This window comes from Schistosoma haematobium, chromosome 6 (assembly GCF_000699445.3).
Source record: "Schistosoma haematobium chromosome 6, whole genome shotgun sequence".
NCBI lineage: Eukaryota > Metazoa > Platyhelminthes > Trematoda > Strigeidida > Schistosomatidae > Schistosoma > Schistosoma haematobium.
The window spans coordinates 17089003-17111843 of NC_067201.1; the positions used below are offsets into that span (position 1 = coordinate 17089003).

The 22841-nt window shown below is 36.1% G+C and overlaps 2 protein-coding genes across 2 annotated transcripts; both read left to right on the plus strand.

Moving 5' to 3' along the window:
• Positions 1 to 805: 805 nt before the first annotated feature.
• Positions 806 to 2084, plus strand: ACTIN1_1 (Actin-1). The gene is made up of 2 exons (XM_012938052.3): positions 806 to 844; positions 888 to 2084. Exon 2 carries the CDS (start codon positions 936 to 938, stop codon positions 2016 to 2018), a length of 1083 nt encoding a protein of 360 aa, XP_012793506.3. The 5' UTR covers positions 806 to 844; positions 888 to 935; the 3' UTR covers positions 2019 to 2084.
• A 15563-nt stretch (positions 2085 to 17647) lies between these two features.
• Positions 17648 to 18837, plus strand: ACTIN1_2 (Actin-1; the record flags this gene model as incomplete). The annotated part of the gene is made up of 1 exon (XM_012938063.3): positions 17648 to 18837. Exon 1 carries the CDS (start codon positions 17707 to 17709, stop codon positions 18835 to 18837), a length of 1131 nt encoding a protein of 376 aa, XP_012793517.3. The 5' UTR covers positions 17648 to 17706.
• Between the last annotated feature and the right edge of the window lie 4004 nt (positions 18838 to 22841).

The following is a 22841-nucleotide window of genomic DNA, read 5'->3' on the forward strand; positions in this document are numbered from 1 at the left end:
AAATCAAACTCCACAAACCCTATACTGATAACATCTTTTAGTCACAGAACTTATCCAATTCCTCTCACTGATGCTTGCATTGTCATATCGTAAGTGCAATTCAAATTAATGGAAAGGAACAGAGTTTGGTGTACACACAAGTAAGTGACTTTTTATGGTAAGTTCAGAATCACATGATATGTGATTCACTATATTGTTTCAAAAAATTCCAAAACACAACAGCAGTTGATGATTTGTAACTATTCCTAACCAATCTTCAGGGATTTTCATTTGGCTCAAGATCACCGTTATTTATTTTATTAAACCGTTAACACTGGGTTTTTTTAAGTCAGCAAATGTCTGCTTTATTTTTTATACGTAACTTTTTGAATTTGAAAATGAGCAAAAATAGAGTTTATTATCATATGAAAACTAAGTGTTGTGTCAGCTAGAGCTAGTTATGGTCAACTAAAAAATAAGAAAAATCATGCCTAAGACACCAAAAGTACCAAGTGGACATTTGTGATTGACCTACACTCTGACTCAGTCAGTAAAGGTCAACAGAACTGCACCGGTTCCGCATGAACCACATGACCTTACTCGGGGTAGAAAAATTCACGGACGGCCAAACTGGGCTGAAAAAATCAATAAAATTTATTTCGCACTTCAGTGAGCAAGACAGACAGAAACCTAATTGGTCACTACCACTAAAAATTATGATTGTTTAACCAAATATGGATATATGAAATTTACAAACGCGATTGGCTTTGACTATTGAGAACGGATTGGTTTTCAAATAATAGACATAGATCTGACCATATAAGGTAATGATTGGATTTATATAACAGTAAAACTATCTACTACGGTATCTATTCTCATTCATTCATTCATTCATTCACTCTACAAAGATGGGGGATGAGGACGTTGCTGCCCTTGTTATTGATAATGGATCTGGTATGTGCAAAGCTGGCTTCGCCGGAGATGACGCTCCCAGAGCCGTGTTCCCCTCCATTGTTGGAAGACCTAGACATCAAGGAGTGATGGTGGGAATGGGTCAGAAAGACAGTTATGTAGGAGATGAGGCTCAATCGAAACGTGGTATCCTGACTCTAAAGTACCCGATTGAACATGGTATTGTGACTAACTGGGATGATATGGAGAAGATATGGCACCATACATTCTACAACGAGTTGCGAGTGGCTCCAGAAGAACACCCAGTGTTGTTGACAGAAGCTCCATTGAACCCGAAAGCGAATCGTGAGAAGATGACACAGATCATGTTTGAGACTTTTAATGTCCCAGCTATGTATGTTGCTATTCAGGCGGTGTTGTCACTGTATGCATCTGGTCGTACAACTGGTATCGTGTTGGACTCAGGTGATGGTGTGACCCACACGGTTCCAATTTACGAAGGTTATGCATTGCCCCATGCCATTTTGCGTTTGGATCTTGCTGGTAGAGATCTTACTGACTATATGATGAAGATCCTGACTGAGAGAGGTTACAGTTTTACTACTACTGCTGAACGTGAAATTGTCCGAGATATAAAGGAGAAACTTTGTTATGTTGCTTTGGATTTTGAGCAGGAGATGGGTACTGCAGCATCGAGTTCTGCTTTGGAGAAGAGTTACGAACTTCCAGATGGTCAAGTTATCACCATTGGTAATGAACGATTCAGATGTCCAGAAGCTGTCTTCCAACCTAGCTTCTTGGGAATGGAAGCATCAGGAATTCATGAGACCACTTACAACTCCATCATGAAGTGTGATGTAGATATCCGTAAAGATCTCTATTCCAACACAGTATTGTCAGGTGGAAGTACAATGTATCCTGGTATTGCTGACCGCATGCAAAAGGAGATTAGCGCTCTAGCCCCCAGCACTATGAAGATTAAGATAGTTGCACCACCTGAGAGGAAGTACTCTGTATGGATTGGTGGTTCTATTTTGGCCTCATTATCAACATTCCAACAGATGTGGATTTCCAAACAGGAATATGATGAATCTGGTCCAAGTATTGTTCACCGTAAATGTTTTTAATCTGACTTTACTAGTCTGTACAAATGGTATAAGTAATATCACAGAATAAAGATTTTTCGTGACTCATGGCCTGTTTTGTTCTTGATGCTATCTGAATGTGTTTTGGATGCTATGGTGTTTTTTTCAGTTAGCTCTATCATAGGTCTATGAGACATCGCAAGTCGTGATGTCTGGTGGGTTGGCTCGTTTACGTCCTCACCAACGAACAAGCAATGTTTGAGTGTATAATTGGTTGGCTCTTTGTAAACATTTAGTTTCTGGCAGTTTTGTGATATTCGTTCGCTTTGTGATGCTAGCCAGTGTATTCAGTAATAGGTAGTTACATGTCCCTGCTCACCAGGGGCCCTACTCATGTCGGATTACAAAGGTAGGCGTATATACACTTGGTGCTTACTTGGGCCAGTGCTTATGTGCGTAAATAAAATAGATGTGGGTCGGACTTCCGCACCGCTGGCATTCCTGACCTGTTCTCTTAACTGCTTTAAGTCTTGGCTGATGGGATAATGATCCATACTTGAACCATAGTTCGGCACTTCGATTATGATTGTGTTCGGGGTGCCTGTCAGGTGGTCCATGGAGTGGTTGCGCTCGTTTCGCCGAAATCAGTTTTTGACAGTTCAACTTCGTGAGACTTTATGGATGAGTTCTTAGCGACACTATAATAACTCTGACAATCTCTACGTACTTAATGGGGTTATAAATTAGTGTGAGGTGTCAGGATCAGAATTTCCAGTTGAACGTTAAGTTTAAGAATTAACTATAGTGTTTTCATCACCAATTTACATAAGCTATAACACGGAAGGTTATTTGCAGATATTGATTCATGAGTTTCGCTCCTAAGTCGAAGGTCTGCTATCTGAAATCTGGGTGGTTCGTCGTCAAATAAACATGCACCAGGTAACCGATGCATTGCGGATTTTTCTAAGGACATGTAGTGCAGGGTTTTGTAGGTAGTGAAGAGCAGATTTGCGAGTAACTATAGGTCGTTTAGGAGTATTTATTAGTCACCCATATTTGTTGTTCTGTGACTTCCGAATTGGTCCCATATCGAACCAATCCAAAAGTTTCGATCCTGCTGGTATGTACGTGTTATGTCAAAACGAGATAGATAGTAACGCTCCTATTCCTTATTCAAATGAATGGAAACGCTGAAGTAATATCTTCAGTGATCCATTGGTACGAACTTTTCCTAATCAGATTTTACTAACGGTGGTATTTTACTTACAATACCTACTTTTGTGGCTGTTTAGTACGACTTGTCTCTAGTCAGCACTCTCTAAGTTCATAATTACATTTGATAGTCTGTTTACCGAAACTCATTTCTAAGTGGTTATGCCGTCCCAGGTGTAATTTGTGGAAAAATAATTAAGGTCCGTCAATTTTTTCGAGAGCATACAATTAAAACTAATTTTTACTCAATGACAATTGTTAACACTGACTCAACAAATCACGTATAAACACTCTAATTCTACGTGAGATAGGTAGTAATGTCTGACTATGGCGAAAGTCCAGATTCCGAATGGTGCATCACTTCTTCCAAGACTAGAAGTACACTTTGCTAACGTGTACTGACTTATAGGAAACCTAACTTCCTATAGCCTCTGACTCCAGCCGCCTAATTTCAAACAGTGTAAATAAGTTTATAGGAGCGTCAATATCTTTCATTAGCTACCTGTTCTCACCATACATCCAATGTAAATAATTCGAGAATAATCAGTGGGTTAGGGAATTCGATTACCTACATTGAGTCCTTTTCTATGAGGTATATATGGCTTCAAAAACTAATATTAAGCTTTTTAATTAATTACATACGGCGTGATAGTGTCCATCAAATCGGTTTCTCAGTATCTCTTTGTAGCATGTGTGAAGATATTTATGGGGCTCAAACAGTGTAATAAAAGTATATATATAATGTTTCTGTTAAATTAGATTTGGCATATATTTTTCTGGACATGGTCTCACTAAGATTTATTCACATTATATAGAAAAACAAGAATATTGCTAAAGAAAGTTTTTCTCTAAATAACTCTACAAATATAATTAGGTTGGTAGTGTATTTGTTGATGAATAAGGTTTTATGATTTAATGAACGAACGTTTAGGAATTACTATATTTATGAATAAAATAATCTAATCGACTGACATTATGCAACAATACGATTTATCCAACTGATAACTGCTTACGAGACCGAATTATACTGACGTAACCACCAACTGAATAGATATTGAAAGACAAAATAGCTTCTCAGCAAAAGAGGTTTTTCCTATGTCATAAAATAACATGATTATATATATGTATATATAATATTGACACAAATAAACTGTTAAACATCGTAAACGATTAGGCAGTATCTATCTTGACAGTCTCGCTTGTTGACAAATTAATCCTGTGCCTAAGGCAACTTTTATACTTCACTGTGTAGTTTGTAGAAAAACATGTTTAGTTTATTTTGATGGAGTTTTGTTCTATGAGCTGGATAGTTTGGTCGTGGAGCTTTCATCATTCTTCTGAACGATATCATCAACAGAAACTTCAGATAGAAGTGAAGTGTTCTAAATTCTCCACATGTGGTTCACAACCTATCCTCTAGATCTAGATGTTGATTGGTTCTTGTTGACCTTAAACCAGTCATTGTTTACTTCTTTGTTTTGGTTGTATCTCACATTGGTTTGATTTGTGTTCCTATATTTGTGTATAATTTTCGTGATTGGTTGATAAATTGAATCAATTTCTCCACTATCTCAAAATGTTTAATTTATCTTTCATGCCATATACAATTGATATTAACAATAGATTTAACGAACTATCCTTTCAATTATCATTATTATTATTACTATTATTATATCTAAATTGATTATAGAACTTAAATAGTTTGTCAAGTGATTAGTTTATATTTTTCACTTAACTAATGGTTTGTTTATACATTGTAACACAGATTTCTGATAAATCGTTTATCAATTACGTAAATATAATCAAATATAATTAACAATTAACTTTATTGAATAGAAATAACGCCAGTATCGTTAATGATTCAGTGTACTATTAAAGTACTTTTTGTAAATTCATGATTAAAACAAAATTGTTAATGATTATTATTACTATTTTTATAATCAGTTCATATTGATCAATTATCAATAGATAAACACCAGTTAACATTTTTAAATAAAAATAAAATTCATTAAAAGTTCTAGAAAACATTGTTTTAAATTATCAACAATATAAACAGCTGACTTCAATTGAATATTGTAGCGTAGTACTATGATGTGTACTACTAATGTCATTAGATATAAGTAGTATATATTATCGATCAAAAGTGAAGTGTTTAACTGTAGAACGTTAAGAAGATCGAAGGAAAGAGGACGAGAACAGAGAATGATTGATGTGGAAACGAAGGAATAACAAAATCTGAAACGATTAACTAATATTTTGCAAATGAAGTATTCTCTGTATAGTTCACGGATTTTACTAAGAGATTTTGTAATTTTGTATTCAAACACATGCGGTTATCCCCACTTGTGTTCTCGTTCACTACTGTACTACATTTATTGTGCTTGTTGATATTAACAGAAAAACTTAATCAGTTAGATTGTGGAAAGTAACTATAAATCCTTAAAGGACTTTCTATGAGAGCTGATTAATATTGCTAATTAGTCAATAGAAAGCAAGAAATCCTGTCGATTGTATTTCCAGTGTAGCTTGCTAACTTACTGCTTAATTGACCGGTAGTTTGTATGTGATATTGAGTTTTAATCATTAGAATGTACATCTTTGTGACATAATTAATTTTCTGGTGAAATGTGTTTTGAATTGCTTCTTCATGTTAGGCATTCTTTAAATAAGGCAAAGTGTGAAAAAAGTCACAAATAAATGCTGACATCTTTATCATTAACAGATCACCTGTTTAAGAAAAAAGGAATAACAATGGAATAGATTACATAAATAAACATAATAAGTAAAAAGTACAAATTGATAGTGTGATGACAGGTGTACTAGTTGTTATGATATTACCGATGCTTTGAATCCATATTTCATGTTGGTAAATAGGTCAACAGCTTGGAAAATTGTAGACACTGAAATAACATTTTTTCAAATACACGTTTCACTATCCATTTATCTTCTTATTGCATAATCTGATCATTTTCAAAGAAGGTTATTTCAGTGTCTACAATTTTCCAAGCTGTTGACCTATTTACCAACATGAAACATGGATTCAAAGCATCGGTAATATCATAACAACTAGTACACCTATCATCACACTATCAATTTGTACTTTTTACTTATTATGTTTATTTATGTAACCTATTCCATTGTTATCACTGACTAATAAACTGCCTTGATTGGTTAAATACTTTGATTTATGCGTGTATAAAGGAATATGCATAAATGACTAATGTTGGGTAATATTCTTTCTTGTAAGTTATAACTGATCAAGGCTTTTCTTTCAGCTAGTTCGACTTTTTTTACGTTGATGATTTGTTGTCAAGCTTTGATTAACAATAAAATTAATAATAAAAGTAATAATTATAGCTACCACTACTACTAATCCTAGCCATTACCCTACGCAGTGGTGGGGCTTGGCTGTCTTGATAACCATATCGAGCAATGTTGGTTCAAACAATTGTTCCTTTAGGTTATACCATGCTATACGAGTCTGTTGAGGAACGGTAAGACTAATAAAGTAGCAAACTCATGGTCGGTGGGTAAATTCGTACTGAAGTGTTACGGCAGTAAGGTGTTTTATTCAATCAGTATCAACAGAAATGTTACCTTCTCACAAAAAAAGCAAGGAGTCGGAAAAACTTACCCCTGATAATGTCACATCTCACCTAAGTTCACGGATTTCCATCTCTTGAAGTAAATCCTTCCTAAGCACAGAGCTAATACATTACAAACTTCTCACGGAAAAGTTGCGTGTGACCTCCCCCAATCTTAAGGTTTGTAGGCACATCTTACAGTGTTCCAGCTCAACGAACAGAGAAAATAGACATCTAGGTCAGTACGACCACTAGCAAAGTAGTTTCTATTTTAGGTCTCTCAGGAAGGAAAACCCTCCTACAATATTATCGAATGGAAATGAAGTATATCCTTACACCCCTAACAGGACTATAGATCTTCTAGTCTACGGTCACACCCCATTCGTCACTTCTTAACATTCACTCTATCTTCACTATCAACGCTTTTCCCATAACTTTACCCCCATGCACCACCAATGCTAATTATTCGGGTTCACGAGATTTTATTCCTTGTATCTTTAAACCGTTCTCCAAACTAAATGTTGCAGCTTTCACTGTTTGAGACCGATTTTAAATAGACAAATCAGCCTCCATAGCTATGACTCCAGAATTCTGAGCCATCGATTAATACTGTCTCCGAAACATGCATACAAGATCCAGGTGTAGTCATTCAATTGACCTCGCCTACTCAATACATAGAACTGGTGCAATTTACCCTATATATATATATATATATATATATATATATATATATATATATATATATATATATATATATATATATATATATATATATATATATAAAGTTAACTGTCACATCTCATGGTCTTGCTGGTGAAAATATAGTAATACGTTTAAAGCAGAGGAAGTTTTCCTGTACTGGATTCTAACAGACAGTCACTTGTGCATCGTCCGACGAGGGGGGGGGGTAAGGTAAGATAATAAGACATTCAGTGGCCTCTTTGTCGTCTCTTCTTGCGTTCCTACCAATTGCAGTTCGAATGAAGCAAAGCATAAACTTTACAAGAAAATTTCTCTCTTCCTACAAAATTCAAACACTCAGAGGTTACAATTCTAGCAGGGGATTTTAACATCCAGTTAGGTGGTTTTAATCAAAGTGAAAGTCAGTTAGGGGATCTTACAGTGTTCCAGCTCAACGAACAGAGAAAATAAACATTCTGCTACATATACACTCAGACAACCATCCATTCTTAGCAAGAATTAACTTTAAGGAATAATGATTAGGTCCAATGGCCCGTTAACTATCACGTAACAAATCGCCAATCAGAACAACGATTTCTATGACATTGTCCCTGTGTTAAACCAATGAACCATCAAACAACACTGGCAGCCTTAGGTCAACTCTGAGTCCTTATTGGTCCTCTGTACGGTAAGCTCCTTGCCTAACCCAGTCCGCCTCATTCCAGAACACGAATACCAGCCTCCGTTGTCTGAATCGTATATTTCAGACATACGTAGTTTATACATAAGTAGACCAAACCGTATCACACCATAAAATGAAAAATAATAAATATACAAGATCAAGGCTAAAAGTGGCTGTAAGCGTGGGACACTGTAACTAATAAATTGGGAATAAGTTAAGAATGGTGAGCCGTATAACAGTAACCAATAAGTCAAATGAAAGCTTATAACAAAAGGAATACGAATATATAAATAATCTGGTTACGTAACAATTATTCAATAAGAATATATGTAATAATATTCCATAATTAACTCCTAACAGTTACCATTCACTTATTCTTCGTTTGGATATAACAGAGATGTCGTCTAACATGGTGACCCGCACAACCGACCACATTACCATCAGTCATCGCTAGATAAGCTTGACAAAAGATTACTGTTTATTCTGGGGAATGTCTATACTGATCATGATCTGCGTCCACAGAAAGAAGACCGCTTAGACTTCAACCTAACGACAAAAATGTTAAGGGTATATTTCAGAAACAACTAGAAGATCAGTTAGTTAATCCCCATAGAGACGTTAATCTCAATGTGCGTTGGCACGACATTCAAACAACTGTTAAAAAGGCAATGACATCCACGAGTGACCGTAACCAAAAGAATAAGAATCAGTGGACTACAATAGTGCCTACGGAACTGATAGATACTTGGAAACTCATCTTACCAGACACCGAACACGATGAAGAGCCAACTTAAATATAGACTGAAAGGAGACCTATGATATGATCATGAGCAGAAGTGGGTAGCTAAGGCGAAACATCTGCGAACTCCCAAACACGGGCGTGTTTTTCGACCTTGAGGCAGCATTCGATTCTGTAGATCCATAAGTTTATGGGTCGAAGTCTGAGCACGAATTTAGAAGCCCTACTAACGTTACTTATGGTGTAGGCGAGATATCCGTCTGGCAACCAACGAACGAGCTTACTGAGCAGCGTTTTTCTCCGTTCTACTTTATGAATAGACAATATCGTCATTAAGAATTGAGGATAATTTTATGTTGTTGGTATTGAGTCATGGGTGTATTCGAAGCACTGCTCGTATATTTTGGGACTGTCGAGTCAGCAATTATGAGACTAGACACAGTACTAGGAAAGAATGGGAGATAAACTGACAAGGTAGTGAACCTTTGTCAACCGAGATGGTTGATGATGACTGATGTAGGAGTAGGTTGGAAGAAAGCTAGAAGAGCATAAGCCAAAATATGGCATCAGTCCACGAATACAGTGACTGTTTAGATGAGCCACTCAGTTAGGTGCTAATTATCTGGTTGAGGTTCGTGTGGTTATCGTAACCATTGATTGAAAACTTCAGGTGATATGGATCGAAATAGTTCGCTATGGCACAGGTGCATTCACTCTTTATTGCTCTTTAGATCCTAAGTTTCCAAATTACTTGGTAGATTTTTCTCTAATTTCACTCCACCAACCCACATTTTGTTTTCGAGTCGTATCCTCGATTCTTAATCTTTTTTATTACCACTAATAGTGTTACTACCTTGACTACTCTGGTATTTGCCCTGATAATTTTATTTCACTGTCCCAATGTCATGTCACAGCTTGAACCGATGTACACATTTGCTGTGTTTTACATTGCCTATGACTGACTGACTGAACTTATAGCAACTCACGTGCAATTGAGTTTGTTCTCATTCACTTCGGTTAAGACCTTTTGTTAAATTATTCAGCGAACAGAGTCATCCGTACTATAACAACTTATTGTACCTTTATTATTGTTGTGCTTGTATGAAATATGTATGGTTGAACATTGCTTACCGCCTACGCATATATTCATTCTGCTAGCTTTATCATTAGCTGCTTGAATGATTCGATGATTCATCCATCTCCACATATATGTACATTTAAACCCACACACTTCTCTACTCTTTCTATTCGCTGACTCAGTTGCCTCTCTGCTTTGTGGTCTGAGTTATCTGCTAATAAAACTGTAGTCGCTACTTCTCTTTGCCTTCTGATTTCAAACACCTTTGAAGATTATATGTCAACGGTTACGAGGGTGATTGATCAACGAAACACAGCCACTACAAACTACTACCATAATGTCTCTACATAAATGAATTTAAGCTTGTGGTTTGTATCTTCAACTTCTATAATTTTATGACGAACTGAAATTTCAAGGTGCATGCCATTAGTGGAAATCGAAACTAGTACGAAAAGAATGTTTGCCATATTTAAATGACTCTTGATCTAATATCAACCTATGACGAAAATTATCTTTAAATAAGATGAGTCTCTACAAATTACTTGAATAAGCGAAAGTTAGCTTGGGAGGACGGAGGATGAATCAAATAACTACGCAAATGAGGAGATATAACTTGACGGTGATCTGAATCAGTGAAACCCATTGGACCCTAGATGGACAGAAAAGGTTAGATTCGGAGATGCTGTTGTACTCTGGTCACGAAAACGAAAATGCTCCACACACTCAAGGAGTTGCTCTGAAGCATGTAAAATACTTATAGGATGGGAATCTCACAGATCCAGAATCATTAAAGTATCATTAAAAATAAAGAAGGAGGGGATCACAACGAATGTTATCCAATGTTATACACCCACCAATGATAGCAACCACAACAATAAATACAAATTCTATGAGAGGCTGCAACCAATCATAGAGAAGTTCCCAAGAAAGGACATCATCATTCTGATGCGAGATCTAAACGCCAAAGTCAGAATAAACAACACCGAATATGAAAAGATCATGGGACGACATGGATTGACTGGGAGAGAGAAACGAAAATGGGGAAAGATTTGCAAATCTGTGTGCATTCAACAAATTGGTCATATGTGGCACAATATTTCCACACAAACACATACAAAAAGCTACATGGATCTCACCGGACCACAATATACAGAACCAGATAGATCATATCTGCATCAATAAAAAATTCCGAAGGACAACAGAAGACGTGAGAAACAAGAGAGGAGCTGAGATAGCTTCAGGTCACCACCTGATTGTGGTTACCAAGACAAAACTGAAACTAAAGAAGCACTGGACAACTGGACAAACAACATCACAAAGGTTCAATACAGCCTTCCTTCGAGATACTGATAAACTCAATCAATTCAAGATAGCTCTCAACAACAGGTTACAAGCCTCACAAGATCTGCTGAAGAAAGAAGAAACTACTATGGAGGACATTTGGAAAGGGATCAAAGAAGCATTAACTTGAACGTGTCAGGAGGTTCTGGGTCTCAACAAGCATCATTATAAGGAATACATCTCTATAGAAACACTAGACAAGATCAAAGGAAGGAAGAACAAGAAGACAGCAATTAACAACAGCCGAACACCAGCAGAGAAAGTCTGAACACAAGTTGAATACATAGAAGCAAACAAGCAAGTGAAGAAGAGCATTAGATCTGACAAGCAGAAATATGTGCAAGGCTTAGCAACAACAGTGCAAAAATCTTCCAGAGGAGGAAATATTAAACGACCATATGACACGACGAAGAAACTTTCGGGGAAATATAGTAAACCAGAGAGACCGGTCAAAGACAAGGAAGGCAGGCCAATCACTGAAATTCAACAACAGCGGAACAGATGGGTAGATTATTTGGAGGAACTCCTGAATAGGCCGGCTCCAACGAATCCAGCGGACATCGAAGCAGCACACACAGATCTTCCTATGGATGTCAATCCACCAACGACGGAAGAAATCAGGATGGCCATCAGACAAATCAAGAGCGGGAAAGCAGCAGGACCCGACAACATACCAGCTGAAGCACTGAAGTCAGACATCGAAGTAACTACAAACATGCTTTAACTTCTATTCAAAAAGATTTGAGAGGAGGAACAGGTGCCGATGGACTGGAAAGAAGGACACCTCATCAAGATTCCAAAGAAATGATATCTGAGTAAATGTGAGGACTACAGAGACAGTACACTGCGTCGGGAATTGGAAGTAAACATCAAAATGATGAATAGCAACTGGGATTGATAGTTCAGGACTGAGTTGCATGGAGAATGATAGTTTGTGGCCTACGTCCTCCACGAGTTGTGACAGGCGTAAGTAAGTATGCTTGGTTTTTGATAATACTATTCATTATATGTGAGTGAAATATTTTAGAAGTCGTTTGATTTAGTTCTAGATTATTTTCATTATCGACTGATAGTGATTAATAATGAACTTAAAAGTAATGTAAACTAGACATCTAATTACTTCTTGTTTGGGACTCATCAATAACGTAAAACATTAAGTGTCATGAATATTCTGTTGGTATTCTTTGGACTGAAGTATGATACTTTATATTTTTTACATCAGTAAATTATTTTTTACAGCACTACTGTCGTTTATAACGCTGCTAAGCGAATCTACGTATGACCAACAAACTCAGTCAAGTCAATGAATTGTAAATTTTTATTATACTGAGCATTAAAAAAATGATTTGTTAATATTGTCCATCAGCTAAAATGATCTAATCTTTTTGTTTGTTTAAACTAACTTATTTAATTGATATCATTTGAAATGCTAATCTCTGAAGGTTCATAATCCCTTACAGATCCACCTAATCTATGAATTTTGAAGTTTTACTTACATCTTTTCTGGTATATTGTAGTAAGATTATTCCGATAAAAAAAATTACAAGCTAAAACACGAATATGTAAATTAGATTCTTACTTTATTTCACACTGATATAAATGAGTTTATGCATATTTAAAAAGTAATCATCAATTGGCATGCTGTCATTATTATTACATTAAACAGATTAAAATTCACCAATGTGGATAATGTTTCCGAATTGATTTACCTAACTGGTTACATCATTTCATGTTGAAGTATTAAGTGGAACTAATCAAACAGATAAATCTGATAGATTGCTCTATGAAGTAATTAAAACATTCAGTCAGGTAGCTAAAAGATCAGGTCTCTGAGTGCGGAACTGATTTATGTGGACATAAATTTCTAATTAAGAATGATATTTCCAAGATTTTTGGATAAAATGGGTAGGAGTTAACTAAAAATCAGTATAACTACTGGGTTGGGCTTCATATCCAAGTTACTGATAATATTAAAGCAACAATGAGATCGATTATTACGTTACCAAACATCATAAAATTATATCAAGAATACTTCAGCCATTATTAACACGTAAAACTGAAAAACAAAATACCAGTAAACCTATGTAATAATGTAGTTGTTTTGTACAAGTTGTCATACCGATATCTGTAGCATGCCGGCCTCTAGCTACATTATTAAAGTGCTTCTATAATCGTTGGTTTTTACAGAAAACTTTGTGAGCTAGTCTAGACTAACACATACTAAAAATCTAATCATGACAGGCTAGTGAGTCAGTTTTTGGAAATATACATTCTAAACTGCAACTGTTCGCTTTCAGAACTTCAACAGGATACAATCTTACTGAATTTCTTAGTAACAAATTATTTAAATATTCTCATTCAGTGAGATGAGTTCAACAGTTGTCCACTAACTCATAGTTCAATACACTCTACTTAACCACCAACCCATCTATTCATCAACTAACTTTATTTGTTATGCTCACATGTGACGTTCGAGGCTGATACGTTAACCCAATATCATTGCCCCTTCCCACCAATATCTACCATTAGTCAATAACACCAGATAACTCATACTGAAAATTTTTCTTAGGACTTTTTTAAGTCGTTAGAAATAATTTGTAATGATTCGTAACGATGGTCAAACATTTGATTCATTGTGTGGCTATTCTAAATAGATTTTATCATAATTATAATATCATTTTACTTTGATTATATTTTACTGTAAATTTGATGTTTCATTGTTGATGAAACATTCGAAATAATAATCCTAATGATATATTGATATATATGTACATAATATGAAATTAAAGAATTACTAAATAAGAACTTTCGTCTAAATTTGATTGAATAGTTTCACAGTATTTGGGCGCCGAGTTGATGTGAGACATTAAAGGGAAAGAATGTATTCGTAAAATCTCAGCGAAAGAATTTGAAGTAAATCCAACGTTTCGCCTGGTAATCTGGTTCAAGCGTTTTCAAAGAAATATAATCAAACATCAAAATTATCAAATATGAATACGTACTTGGTTCTCCGGTTCACTGTATACTGACTATGTCATTTAATCAACGTTAACAATTTTTGAAAGTAGGTATTTGCATTATTGTGTAAGAGACGTGTGTTGTGAAACGAAAAGTGTTAAGATAGCTATTGGATCATCGGTTTCGCCAGTTGTTGCATTCGTTGGAAACTAGTGCTATGTCAATGTGTTCCTTTCCGCCGAAAATTTGGTTAAGATACGTAGACGACACTTTGTTATTATAAAATGAAATGGTCTAGACGTTTAAATAACGTGTCAACAACATTTATGACAAAATAAAGTTCTCTAAGGAGTTGGGATCTCCTGAACGGAAATTACCTGTTCTAGACTGTTTAGTTGAAGGGAAATATAATGATTTTTTAAAAATCAGTGTTTTCCTAAAGCCGACATATTCAAAGAAATTTCTAGAATTTAAGTCAGTGCATCCACACTCTACCAAAGTGACAGTAGCCAAAAATTTAATCACCGTAGTTCAAAAACCTATCACTGAACCAAATGATATAGAAATGAAAATGAATTTAATTATATCCACCCTAATGCTGAATAATTATCCGAAGGATTTTATTAAAAGAATAATTAAGAATGAAGAACAAAACGATATTATCAAAAAAATGGTTAAGCAAAAAGAATGGATTAACACAGCGGTGATCCCATATCGTAAACGTATTTCAGAAGAGATCGGAAGGATTCTAAATTTACAAAATATAAGAGTATTCTTTCGAACAAACAATACTCTAAGATCAAAACTAGTACAAATCAAAGATCCAATACACAAGGAGGAGCAACAGAATTATGTTTGTTCTTACAAAGAAAGACTAACAGCCTAAGCCCTACATATATGGGCTAATCCAAACAGTATTAAAATAGGAGAGATGGAATACACCTAGCTGTCCCATGGCAAATAATAATTAATAAATAAACCTGAACTCCTTATTTCATTCTACCTACCTCGTATTAACTACAAAACAGATATTACATTCAACGGTTCAAATCAGTTACCTTATCTGAATATATTAAACAATTGACTCGAACATTAAAGCATCACAAACTTTCAATTACAAATACATCCTTCCTCTTTGAATTCATTCTTTTATCTTGTTTATTTGTCTTCATTTTATGCAAGATGTGACATTTTTGATGCATATCATATACAAAAATTATGTGTTTTCTTAATATTCACCGACCAAAGACAATATACAGTGAACACTTTTCGTTTCACAACACATGTCTCTTATACAATAATGCAAATATCTACTTTCAAAATTTGTTAACGTTGATTAAATGACATAGTCAGTATACAGTGAACCGGAGAACCATGTACGTATTCATATTTGATAATTTTGATGTTTGATTATATTTCTTTGAAAACGCTTGAACCAGATTGCCAGGCGAAACGTTGGATTTACTTCAAATTTATTCCCTGAGATTTTACGAATACATTTTTCCTCTTTAATAAAGAATTGCTAATTTTATTTTTTGCTGAGATGTAGCATATTGTTGATACTCTCAGTTAAATTCAGTCTGGTCCAATGAAAACGTGTCAGATTTTATACAAATAATCAAAATAAAATATTTCAGAAGCTACTTGCTAATTGGCATAGACAGATACACTAGTGTACACGGAATGACACAGCCAGATCAATATAGGAAAGGAGTGGTGGTTTATGGAGATTACTGAGTTTTCTAGTTTGCATCGTGGACTGAACTTAGACCGCCATTAAGAAGCAGGCAACAGCAGACGGCTGTTTCGTCTTAGTACTGAACTCCAATATTTTCTTGTTTTTAACGATAGTTTAGGGTCAGTCATTTAAGAATTCAATAGGATTGTGTTTTGATGAAGTTCAACGTGAGCCGAACTATTTCTGGTATAGTTTTAATTTTCCTAGAACGTATGGATAAGCGTTGTTCACAGAGAGAATAAGAGTGTACAAATCAGCTGAACTGTCTTCAGTGCACTGAAAATTCTAATTTTAAGTGGTTTCTGCTATTCAACTAATAGTTGGGTATAACGGTATAGACAACACATGCTTGGATATTTTCTGGAATTGAGTTCAGTAATTAAATGTAGTGATAGCCGTAGATGATTGTGTTATGGTATTTGATTTACATCAGAAATAAATTCCTACTACGAATTTTGTACATTATTCATTTCACACTTTGAAATGATGGAGTGAGTTGGCGCAATGATAGCTAATATCGTAACTTGGAATAAACCTAACCGATAATGAAGTTAGATTGCTTCACAGACAGTGTACTGTTGTTCAAGTGAACTGTAGGTATATTAAATGGCAACATTATGTCTATGTTTACTCATGACATAATTTAAAGTAACGGGACTTTCTTTTATCTAACTAAACGCGGACTCAAATTGTTGATTCCCATCTTGTCTAGATCATATCCATTTCCTGAAAATCGTTTTGTGATCACTTTAATTACAAACTTGAGACTTTGAACTGTCTTTTCCCAAATAACTTTAATCAACGTATGCTAACACAGTAGTTTTGTATGTAACCAGCTCAATGTAGCCTTAGTCCAGATATTGGATAAAATATGTTACAAAATGACATTTGTCTTTTACAACGAAGGATCAGTTCGATAAGTTTCATTTAGATTCTTTCTACTAGGTAGTAGCAAGTTTTTCAGACTACTGCAACATTATGTACTCTAATGGACTCCTCTCTTAATTTATAAGGAAAAAGTTGTGGATCCTACCAGTTTTATAACAATTCACCCGTGCTTCATCTCAGATCAAGTGTATCCTCAACTTCTTATTCGCACATATTTATAAGCCATTGTAATGGGGGTTAGGCGACCGAATTATTGATGTCTGTTTCCTACAAAGACATTAAGACGAATGTGTCAAAATTTAAAATAATTTTCACACCAAGATTACAGCCGTGAGCCTAAACAATGTACTGTTGTCGAAGCAATCCACTTACTTCGGGATCGAAAAACAGTCTATACTCAAAGCATGCTATAGACCAAATACGTATTTAAAGTTCCATTTCAAGTTTAGACACCCAATCATCTAGACAGACAGAGTAGCTTCAATAATTAACCAATCATAAATTGCATATGTCAGGCTGATTGATATTTCGTGGTCTCAAGTCTCATAGTATTTTTTTCTTACTAAAAAATTAAGGTATCTTTTTTACGGGAGTAGGCAGACCGAAATTCAGACCCACAAAAGGAACGTTTAATAACTGATCAATAATGCGGGCAACCAATAAATTATCTGGGCAGATAGCTAATAAATTAGCATTGGTAATTGTTACATTATTGATTGAGCAAGCCGTTTACTGATTGGCCGATTTCATAAATGCAAAGTTAGCCATTTATGGTCATTTCATCAAACGTATTTAGCAAAGTGAATCAAGTGTCTCACCACTTAGAGATATGGCTGAGGAAGAAGTTGCTGCTCTTGTTATCGACAATGGGTCTGGTATGTGTAAAGCTGGCTTCGCCGGAGATGACGCTCCCAGAGCCGTGTTCCCCTCCATTGTTGGAAGACCTAGACATCAAGGAGTGATGGTGGGAATGGGTCAGAAAGACAGTTATGTAGGAGATGAGGCTCAATCGAAACGTGGTATCCTGACTCTAAAGTACCCGATTGAACATGGTATTGTGACTAACTGGGATGATATGGAGAAGATATGGCACCATACATTCTACAACGAGTTGCGAGTGGCTCCAGAAGAACACCCAGTGTTGTTGACAGAAGCCCCATTGAACCCGAAAGCGAATCGTGAGAAGATGACACAGATCATGTTTGAGACTTTTAATGCTCCAGCTATGTATGTTGCTATTCAGGCGGTGTTGTCACTGTATGCATCTGGTCGTACAACTGGTATCGTGTTGGACTCAGGTGATGGTGTGACCCACACGGTTCCAATTTACGAAGGTTATGCATTGCCCCATGCCATTTTGCGTTTGGATCTTGCTGGTAGAGATCTTACTGACTATATGATGAAGATCCTGACTGAGAGAGGTTACAGTTTTACTACTACTGCTGAACGTGAAATTGTCCGAGATATAAAGGAGAAACTTTGTTATGTTGCTTTGGATTTTGAGCAGGAGATGGGTACTGCAGCATCGAGTTCTGCTTTGGAGAAGAGTTACGAACTTCCAGATGGTCAAGTTATCACCATTGGTAATGAACGATTCAGATGTCCAGAAGCTCTTCTCCAACCTAGTTTCCTGGGGATGGAATCCGCCGGTATTCATGAGACCACTTACAACTCTATCATGAAGTGTGATGTAGATATACGAAAGGATTTGTATGCAAACACAGTATTGTCAGGTGGAAGTACAATGTATCCTGGTATTGCTGACCGCATGCAAAAGGAGATTAGCGCTCTAGCCCCCAGCACTATGAAGATCAAGATAGTTGCACCACCTGAGAGGAAGTACTCTGTATGGATTGGTGGTTCTATTTTGGCTTCATTATCAACATTCCAACAGATGTGGATTTCCAAACAGGAATATGATGAATCTGGTCCCGGTATTGTTCATCGCAAATGCTTTTAATTTTTGTTTGTAATAAATTTATCCTCATTATTTCATGCTCTGTATCTTTATGTAGTGATGAGTTATTGTTTGGGGATAGTTCTCTAGTCTTTTTAGTGTATTAACTCACATTATGTACTGTGGTTATTGTCTGTCCGGCATATATGGGACGAGTCCATGTTGTTCATATAGGTTGAAGGATCTCAGATCGGCCTCTTAGACACAAAGAGTGACGTTGGTACCGTGGTCCTCATGGATGCCATCCATGTGTTCTTGACCCTATTTAGTTACGCTCGTACGCCTCGGTGTTGTGGGTTTTGCAATCTATAGGTGTAGGAGTTTGCTGCGTTCTAGTGTTTGGCTGTGATTAGGTAAGAGAAGAATTTAACGCTTTAAAGGTTACCTATATATATCGCATCCGTTTCTCGCTTTTGTCTGGAAGTCCCCTTCTAGAGTCGATGGCAAAAACCTCTAGGTTGTTTAGCGAGGTTAGGGCGTGTAGGTCACACAACTTATTTGAGTGAGATTAATTCTGTGTCTGTAGTCATGTTAGAGCTGCCTGCAGTGCTTGACTCCCGAGCCTGTCATAAGTAATCTAAGGCGCGGGTAGTTGGCACTGGAGATCCGTTGCTGCCACAGGTTTTGAAATAAGTGTATTGAGGGGTTCCTACGCGGCTTGTGAACTTCCGAGATCTCGTGTTTGGTGCAATAACTGGGCCATACTTCCAGCGAAGGAATGTCCGTGTAAGTCCTAGTGAGTCTTTTCTCCTTATGACCATTGGTCCTGAAGTCTATAACTTGTCGGCACAAACTCCTCGTGGACAACAAGTTAGCGTTCTTATTTAAGTATGTCAAGACGCTCGTACTCCAGAGTTGGTGCTATCTGTCGGGTCACCGAGAGCTCTCCTGTTATTTTACATGAACGACAGGTGTTATGGGCGTTAGTAGCTCTAATCATTTCGTTTGGGAGTGCTCGACGCTAGGGAATTATCGCGTGGGCTTGTCGTAATTCGGGACTTAACGTTCAAATGTAATAAACAGGCCCAAGTCTTATCGAAGGTATGAATTCAGGACAGCTTAGAATTCGCAACTGAAAGGGAGAAGTCATTTCAAGTGCTTTACAACTTCGCTCCTGTATCCGCCTATACATGGATGTGCTTTGGGTTATCAAACAGATAACTAGTTTTTGTGCTATTTGGTGGTTCAGTAACCTCAATAGTTATATCTTCCCACTTGCTGGAACTCTAACAGTCACACTCAATGGTCAGGGTTTGGACTGAGGTATGCAGATTAGGTGTACTGACCATCTATCGGATAGCGATGAGTATTATCCCTGCTTCGGTTTGGGCACCTGGGCAGTATCACAGCCTTCACACATATCAAGGGAGATTTGTGTGGCGCATATGTATTTGGTGCCTCCTTGTACCAATATCTGTGTCAAAATAAATGAATAATGCTCTTCCGTACTAGTTTATTTTTTGTTCGCGGAAGTGATCTCAGATTATTTGAGCATATGTCACATAATAAGCTTCAGAAGGTAGGATATGAACGGAATGACTGATTTAGTGAAACTCCAAATGAAAAGCCTAAATCTTTGGAGATATACTGCATAGGCAGTTTGCACAAATACTTGACCGTTGTGGTGGGTTTTTTTTAATCCTAATGGTTACACAAATTTCAGGGATGTCTGCTGTGTTGTGTACAGAATCTGTCAAACATCTCAAATTATATGGTTTTTATTTACTAAGTAGCTTACAACATCATGGTTGTGCCACAATGTCAGGTCGTAACTTTTCAAATAAAATCCCGAGTAACATCGATACATGTAAAACACTTGCCTACAAAAATACTACTTTAATGTTTTCTGAGTAGGTTGTTTGTTAGATTCATTATTTCAGAGACGAAACATCTTACTCTCATGTCTCGATAAAACCTCAACCCGAAAACCATTGAAATCATTTTGAGTAAGGGATTCCGAAAGGTTTATACAATTGCTGCCATGTATATTTTTCAGAATAAAAAATTCAATGTTTGTGGGGATCAATTTTAATAAGCGTCATGATAGATAATAAAACCGTGAAACAAAAACACCATATTTCCACATATTAGTTTCACGATTAAGAATCCTTATTTTATATGCTGACATCAAATTGACTAGAGAGGCTATAAACTCCAGACTCTACGATCCATAGATCAACCAGACAACATATAAAGTCGTAGATCTAAAAACGAATGGTTGTGAACTTATGGAGAACTATAACAAGAAGAGTTAGAATGCAAATCATAACTAGGAGTTTGGATACCACAGCAAACCTGAAGGGGTGTTCGTGGGCGAAAGCCTTCATTGCCAATTTATTCGACATAACTAGACGTAAAATTAATAAAACAATCATATTCATGAGGAGTTGCACGACGAAAACTGTCGGGTCAGAATGGGACAGCACAAAGGTTCACCTCAGAATAGTGAAACTTAATAAAGGTCATCAGTAAATCAAAGAGCAGAAAACAGACACAATACAGAAATAGCTGGATTAGGAAATCTGGATGCAGTTGTCGACGGACTCAAAGTTCACAGTACTAACCAGTAACTTGTATAGAGATCGTTTGATGCTCGGAACTAGAACAAACGAATATATGATAGTTTTACAAATGAAATTCAGGTTATGGAGAATTATTTCCTTGTCCTGTTCTAACTTTTTTGAGGTTGTATTACACATGACTAATGTCACTAACTGAATATAAACGTCCAGAAGTACGAGGACAGTACTCAAAATTAGCTATAATGTTGGAAAATTATTAGTTTAGCGAAGATGAGATTCAACAATTTCAATTTATCATTCTGCTCATTTGCAGCCAAGTAATTCGAGGAGATCAATGTCCGAGATGCCTTTTTCTGCAGTTTCTACCATTTAACTACTGAAAAACAGAACATTTAAGCTAAATTAATTACAGATTCCCTTAAAAACTAACTGGCTTTTTCTCAATATAAATGGCTGATTAAACTGTTCACATAACTAATTTCAATTGCCGAGAAATACACAGAGTATTTACATGTTTTAGCATAGACATTTCAGTAGGTTTACTGAGATTCGTTTGAAAATTCTAAGAAAAATAAGGTTATTTTGTAACAAGCTAATCATGAATGACACTAATTACTTTTTTGATTGTGAAGTGCTTTAATCTAAAGCTAGAAAATCATTGAAAAACGGAGCATCTGACGAGTTCGGGACTCCACACCAGTAATACGACACTTAATAATCTTATGTTGAATAGAACCTAAACTAGAGTGGACTTCTGTGATAACCTAGTAGCTAGTGTAGTTTCAGTGAAAAAATCAATCACCATTGATGATATTGAGTGAGGACTGTACAAATTGATTGGAACTGGAAAAAGTAGTCTTAGCGGTATCATAACCACAGTAGGGTCTAGAGGCGAAAAACTAGGACCAGCCCTCACACAAATCGAATGAAGTGTGGTGCCCCCTTGTACCAATGTTTATGTGCTTAAATAAATGATAAATATAAATAAATAAAAGGAATTTTAAGTTTTCCAGCTCGTTTAAGTTGGGTACAGAAAATATAATTTCCACGAGCAATATAAGACCAGTGGTAACTAAGCATTTTTTCTTATAAGGGGCTATCTAGTATACTTGTGTTCAAACTGTATTGTAGGGTATTGAGGAGATTGTTGAATCTGAAGTTTTACACCACGGACTGACTTTCGTCAAACAACTACTGGAAGTACTGAATACTTGGTTCACCCTAGCTAATTCACTCAGTAACCGATCATAGGACTTGCAGTTAGGAGTACAAATTCATTCAAAAGCGAAGACAGAAAGACTGATTCACCAATGAGTATTATCCGCCAACTAGTTGATAAATGCTTACCACGAAACGACCAGGGAAATAGAATATCGGTTTTAGTGGGGTCCTTAAATGGATTCACCTATGTTGACACAAACATATATTACTTAATTAGACAAAATGTGCATTTAAATTTCCTATCTTTATACAAGAAATTAATTA

Excerpts from the sequence above, each read along its gene's own strand:
- ACTIN1_1 (XM_012938052.3), top strand. The coding sequence starts at position 936 with ATGTGCAAAGCTGGCTTCGCCGGAGATGACGCTCCCAGAGCCGTGTTC.